This window comes from Malurus melanocephalus, unplaced genomic scaffold, assembly GCF_030028575.1.
Source record: "Malurus melanocephalus ecotype Western Australia unplaced genomic scaffold, MMel_1.1 scaffold_613, whole genome shotgun sequence".
NCBI lineage: Eukaryota > Metazoa > Chordata > Aves > Passeriformes > Maluridae > Malurus > Malurus melanocephalus.
Genome location: NW_026623845.1, coordinates 353860 through 360192, shown reverse-complemented (window position 1 = coordinate 360192; position 6333 = coordinate 353860). Strand labels below are relative to the sequence as shown.

The 6333-nt window shown below is 63.5% G+C and overlaps 1 protein-coding gene across 1 annotated transcript in view; it reads left to right on the top strand.

Moving 5' to 3' along the window:
* Positions 1-1559: 1559 nt before the first annotated feature.
* Positions 1560-6333, top strand: part of LOC130583660 (myosin light chain kinase, smooth muscle-like) — a 5833-nt gene continuing 1059 nt past the window's right edge. The window contains exons 1-9 of the mRNA XM_057383171.1: positions 1560-1753; positions 2643-2722; positions 3084-3230; positions 3579-3669; positions 3793-3996; positions 4819-5036; positions 5747-5870; positions 5948-6100; positions 6265-6329. Coding sequence (XP_057239154.1) covers positions 3215-3230; positions 3579-3669; positions 3793-3996; positions 4819-5036; positions 5747-5870; positions 5948-6100; positions 6265-6329 — 871 coding nt within the window. The 5' untranslated portion in view covers positions 1560-1753; positions 2643-2722; positions 3084-3214. The remainder of the gene's footprint in view (positions 1754-2642; positions 2723-3083; positions 3231-3578; positions 3670-3792; positions 3997-4818; positions 5037-5746; positions 5871-5947; positions 6101-6264; positions 6330-6333) is intronic.

The following is a 6333-nucleotide window of genomic DNA, read 5'->3' as shown; positions in this document are numbered from 1 at the left end:
CCAATGTCCCCTGTCCCCCCCATGTCCTCTGCATCCCCCCATCTGCTCCCCATGGAGGGACCCTTGTGGCTCCCATGTCCCCCCGGTGTCCCCCACTTTCCCAGTGTCCCCTTCCTGTTCCCCTGATCCCCCCAAGGCCTCTGAGTACCCTCCTGTGTCCCCATGTCCGTGTCATCCCTCGTCCTCGTGTCCTGTGTGTGTCCCCATGATCTCCGTGTGCCCCTGTCTTCCCTGTGCCCCTCAAGTCCTCAGTGTCCCCCATGTCCCCATGTCACCTGTGTCACTGAGTGTTCCTTTCCAGGGGAATGGGGAGCAGGGACCGTGTCCCCCTGGGTGATGGGGACAGGGGCTGTGTCCCCTGCAGTAACAGGGAGCAGAGACCATGTCCCCATGTCCCCTTCCCTCAGGCACGACGGGATCAAGGACAGATGGACACCCAGGAGCCAGGACAGGACATCTTGTCCCCTGCACTGTCACCCAGCACTGAGCTCCACAGCTGAGCCCTGCGGTGACACCGTTTATTGTAGGACCTACAAAAAAGCAGAGGCAGCTGGATCTGCTTAAAGAGCCCTGACTCAGCCCAAARGGGGGGCTGCAGGGGGGTCGGGGTGACCCCATGGGCACCATGAGAAGGTTTGGGATTGGGGAAGCCACCTGGAAATCCCATCCCGGCTGTGCCAGAGGATCCTCCCGGCAGAAGGGACAACACAATCCCCAAAGCAGGGACACATGGATGCCTGGGTGTGACAGCTAATGATTAATTATTTAATTCATTCCATGAACAAATTAATTTTATAAGGCACAAGGAGAGGATGTCTGTGGTGGGTAAAGCACTGCTGGACATTTCGGATGGGCCACCTTCCCAAATCCAACAGCACAGATGTGGGATGGGGTCAGGTTGGCAGTGATGGGAGAATCCCAAAGGATGGATTGATTTGCTTGTCGATCCCTGCACCRGCATCCAGCTTTTCCTGCTGTTGATGTCCCATGGATGAGATGCTCCCTCCAGAGAGAACGCGGCACCCGGAGATTCACCCTCCAGCCGGGTGCTCGATCCCGGCACATCCCGCAGGSACCTGGGTGCTGCCAGCTCTCCACAGATCCCCCAGGCCCCAAATTTTTGTCCCCTCCAGGTTTTTTTCTGCTTTTTTTTCCTGCTGTCACCGGGACCAGCGTCGGGCCAACACTGACATCAAGCGGCTGCCGGGCTCCCTCGCATTCCGGGGCTCTCCTGCCTCTCCCCGTGCCGGGAGGAGCCCATCCTGCCCGGGAGAGGCTCCGAGCTGCTCGGGAACCGCGGCCGCAGGTGCCCGGTGTCCATCACCCCTCTCCGGGCGGGCGGGATGCATCCAGCCGTGCTCCATCTGCTGTCCCCAGCCAGGCCACCCCCGTGTCCTATCCTGTCCCCAGCAGTCGATATCGCAGCGGGGTCGAGCCGAGCGCTGGCGGCATCGCCGAGCCGGGAACATCCACGCATCCCTCACCCTCCGAGAGCCGGGGGGGACCCCCGACCCCCGCCCGCGGGACCCCCGCCCGCGGCACCCCCGTCCCCGGCTGTGCCCCGCCGCTGGCAAGGTCGTGGTGACAAAGGCACGGCGGGGTTGTGGTGACCCCGCCATCGCCCTGGGGACATTTGTCCTTACTCCCTGCCGGGGACCGTGGACTTTGTGCCGAGCCTGGGAGCGGCGTTGGGACGCGTCTGGCGGCGCTGGCACGGCCCCAAATCTCCCCGAGACCTGGCTCCGGACAGCAGGTAACCCCAGGTGACACCCCCTCCGCTCGGGCTGCTGTGACATGTCCCCGTGTGTGGCTCCCCGGGGATTTCGGGTCCCGGTGCGGTCTGTGGTCAGCTCCGGCAGGAAATCACGATGTTGTTCCCATTTTAAATCTGGGCAAACTGGACAAACCGGGCGCACCGGTCGCCAGAGCGGCTGCAGGCTCCTGCTTTTGGGGGATAAAGGCTGGAAAACACATTTTTCCTCCAAACCACCTGATTTGGAGGCCTGGAAGAGTTTTGCAACTCSCCATTTACCTTCAGCCCGGCTTCCCTGCAGTCGGAGCCGGGCTGTCCCGGGAAGCTGAAGCCCATGGTGTGTGTCGGGGGAGCGATAGTTCCGCTGGGATATTGCTGCAGGTGGAGCTGGGACTGGGGGCAGGTGTGGGTGCTCAGCCCCTCCGCAGGAACCCACCCACGGCTGGGAAGGAGGCGGGGGTTGGCCGGGGCCGGGCTGCGGGTGGATTTAACCCCTGAGAGGCTCCAAACTCGGGATAATTTCTAGGAGAGCAGCGCCGGGCTGGGGTCTCTGTTTTATAATGAGGTGTGTCAGGTCTCTGCGGACTCCTCACCCTGGGTTTTCTTCGTCTGAGCCCCCGCGTTGCAAACCTGCGCCCCTGCACGGTGCCAGCCGGGATGTCGCGGGGTTGGGACACMATCTGGGGACGGCTCGGTGCTGCTGGGGGTTGTTTACCCCCAGGTCCGGAAGCGCTCTGCTGGGAAGGAAAGGGAGGGGAGAGTCGGGGCTGTTCCCAGCACCGGAGCGGGAGGGATGCTCCCGGCTGCACCCCGAGACATCCCCATAGGAGACATCYCCRATTGTGTGRTCCCTGYTGTCCTCAGTRTCACCCCTTCCCTTCCTCCCCAGCTCCCCGGTGACTCTGCAGTGACCAGGAAAGGTCAGGGACCTGCAGGTGGCCTGGGACAGGAGGGACTGGGCAGTGACAGGTCAGTGCTGCGGCTCTCGGGTTGGGGTTTTTTTTGGGTGCTGCTGCGTGGCGCCCTCGGCTGTCATTGCCCTGTCCTCCCAACCTTTCCGAGGATGGGGCGTGGAGGGGCCGTGCAAGGAAACAGCTCCTTTGCCCTACAAGTGCGGCTTTCCTGGGGATTTCCTGGCTGATGTAAGACAGCGCATGGGAAAAACATCGGCTTGGAGCCTGAGGCGCTCCTGGGACGCGGCTGTCCCYATCCAAGAAGGGGCCTTGCTTTAGGTGTTGGCTGGGTCCCTCTAGATCCGTCAGGATGGGGCTCTGGGGCGGGATGGGGATGTGGGTGCAGATGGAGCGACGCCGCTGCTCTCCCGTGGCAGGGGGAAGGTGCAGAACCCCAGGGAGCAGCCGGAGCAGAGCCACGGCCATCACCTGCCCCAGCACCCCCGTGCCAGCCCSGGGGACACACCCAGCGCCTGTCCTGACCGTGCCAGCAGCCGGTGGCACCGCCATGTCCCAGGCAGGAGGTACAGCAGAGCCATCGCTCTGTCCCCAGAGAGGCACAGGGGACCCCAGCACTGGTGTCACCCCCGTCCATCCCATATTGGCACCAACCCCCATCCCATCCCGGTCCTGTTCCTCATGGATTTTTGGTCCTAAAAGCCCCTTTCACCCCAAGCCTGACTTGCAGGGCACTGGGATGCTGCAGGAGCTGTCCYCATGCTCTCCCCAGCTCCCATCCAGGCTCTGTGGGGAGGGTGGTTGGTCCCAGATGGAACAGGGGGGACACAGAAATTACCCCAGGATGGGCAGGCAGACCCCTGGCCCCCAAAACTGGGGAATCCCTGCATGGCCCACATTAATCCMTCCCCCAGGAGCTGAGGAGGCCTTTGAGCACTGTGACGTGGTCATCAACAGCCAGGACAAGGTTTCAGATTTGTACACACAGCTGGAGAAACTCGGGGAGTAAGTGGGGGTGCCACGTCCCCCCCACCCGGGGATGGCTCACGGCTGTCCCTGCACAGCCCTGGTGGGRTGCAGGGGGTGCTGGTGGTGTCTCCTCCATCCCTCACCCTCCCTTTGCCCCAGGGGGAAATTCGGGACGGTGTACAGGCTGCAGGAAAAGGCCACCGGCAAAATCCGGGCTGGGAAATATTTCCGGACACGCACGGCGAAGGAGAAGCAGGCGGCTCGGGCCGAGGTGGAGCTGATGAACCTCCTGCACCACCCACGCCTCGTGCAGTGCCTCGGAGCCTTCCAGGGCCCCGCAGAGCTGGTGATGATCATGGAGTAGTGAGTGATGGCAACAGTGCTGGGCTCTGCCAGGGGGGCACTGAAGGTGGGGAGGGGTCCCTGTGCCATGGGGTGGATGGGGAACCTGGAAACCCTGGAGTTATGAATGCTGAGATCCTCCCAGAGTGCTGTGGGCTTCTCCTTAGGGCTGGKAGACCCCAAAGAGGTCCCCAACAMAGTGGCAGGTGGGGAGGGGTCCCTGTGCATGGAGTGGATGGGGAACCTGCAGATCAGGGTGGGGAGGTGCTCCCAGTCTGGGTTCTCTGGTGGKGCTRCCCCTYCTCTGAGCTGGTTCASCCCARYGGGGTCCCCAGCACCTCATTRTSCCCAYWGKGGCAGGTGGGGAGGGGTCYCTGTGCTGTGGGATGGRTGGGRAACCTGCAGCCCCTGCAGATCAGGGTGGGGAGGTCTCACAGAGCTCTCAGTCTGGGTTCTCTGGTGKGGYTGTTCACCCCAGTGGGGTCCCCCAACACCTCATTGTCCCCAGTGTGGCAGGTGGGCAGGGTTCCCTGTGCCATGGGGTGTGGGTGTGGAGTGGGATGGGGAACCTGAAGACCCTGGAGTTATGGGTTGTGAGATCCTCCCAGAGCACTGAGTTCTCTGGTGGGGCTTCTCCTTAGGGCTGATAGACCCCAAAGAGGTTCCCAACACCTCATTGTCCCCATTGTGGCAGGTGGGGAGGGGTCCCTGTGCCGTGGGATGGGTGGGAAACCTGCAGCCCCTGCAGATCAGGGTGAGGAGGAGCTCCCAGAGCTCCCAGTCTGGGTTCTCTGGTGGGGCTGGTTGGCCCCAGCAGGGTCCCCAGCCCCTCACTGTCCCCAGCGTGGCGGGCGGGGAGCTCTTTGAGCGCATTGTGGACGATGACTTTGAGCACACGGAGCCCAGCAGTGCCCAGTACGTGCGGCAGATCCTGGARGGGCTGTGCTTCATGCACGGCCAGGCCATCGTCCACCTGGACCTCAAACCTGAGAACATCGTCTGTGTCAGCCCCAGCAGCCACCAGGTCAAGATCATCGACTTTGGGCTGGCACGGCAGCTGGGTGAGCAAGGACGGGGTCTGGGGGTCCGGGGTGTCACCAGYACGGGGACAGGAGCTGGCCAAGCCAGCAGCTCGGTGTCCTCCTGCCCAGGACACCAACCCAGGGCCTTCCTGGTGACCACACCACGCTCTGGGKCAGCCTGGGTGTCCCCAGCCCTGCTCCTGAGCTGGACACCCCTGTGCCCGTGGGTGCCTGGCACACAGAGGGGCTCCAGGAGAGCACCGAGACCTGAGTGGGTCCTGGAGGGTGGCAGCTCCACCTGGGGACAGGGGCTCATCCACCTGGGGTGTGTTRGTGTCCTCTGTCCCGAGGAGGTCCTGGCTGGACACCCATCCCAGGGCGATCCTGGCTGAACACTGGCCCCAGGGCAATCATAGTGGGACACCTGTCCCTGGGCAATCTCAGCAGGACACCCATCCCAGAGAAGTCCCAGCTGGCCACCTGCACCAGGGCGATCCCAAATGGCCACTGGCCCCAGGGCAATCTCAACTGGCCACCTGCACCAGGGAGATCCCAAATGGCCACCGGCCCCAGGGCAATCCCAACTGGATACCTGCCCCAGGGTGATCCCAACTGGCCACTGGCCCCAGGGCAATCCCAGCTGGACACCTGCACCAGGGAGATCCCAAATGGCCACTGGCCCCAGGGCAATCTCAACTGGATACCTGCCCCAGGGAGATCCCAAATGGCCACCTGCATCCTCTCTGCAGCTGCAGACACGCCTGTGAAGGTGTTGCACGGCACCCCTGAGTTCATGGCTCCAGAAGTGGTCTCCTTCGAGCCCGTGAGCTTGTCCACGGACATGTGGAGCGTCGGCGTCATCTGCTACATCCTGTGAGTGCCCTCCTGGGCAGGGCAGGCCGGGCTGCGGGGGCTGATCTGTCTCTCATGTCCTGGGGTCCCCTGTCCAGGCTGAGCGGGGAGTCCCCGTTCCAGGGGGACACRGACCTGGAGACGCTGAGCAATGTCACAGCCGCCCGGTGGGACTTTGAGGAGGAGACCTTCTCGGAGATCTCRCAGCAAGCCAAGGACTTCATCAGCCAACTGCTGCAGAAGGACCCCCGGTAGGGCCTGGGGCAGCTTGTGGGGTGCTCAGCTGGGGCTGGGCTGGGTTTGGGGTGCTCAGGGGCTGGGCAGGGGAAAGCCCTGCCTGTTGGGTGAAGGGGACGCTCTGGATGAGGGTCTGAGGGTGCAGAGCAGCACCCCATGACCCCGCTGTGCCCCCCAGCCGGCGGCTCCCCAGTGCAGGGGCTCTGCTGCACCCCTGGCTGCAGCTCCCCCAGCCCAGCAGCTGCAG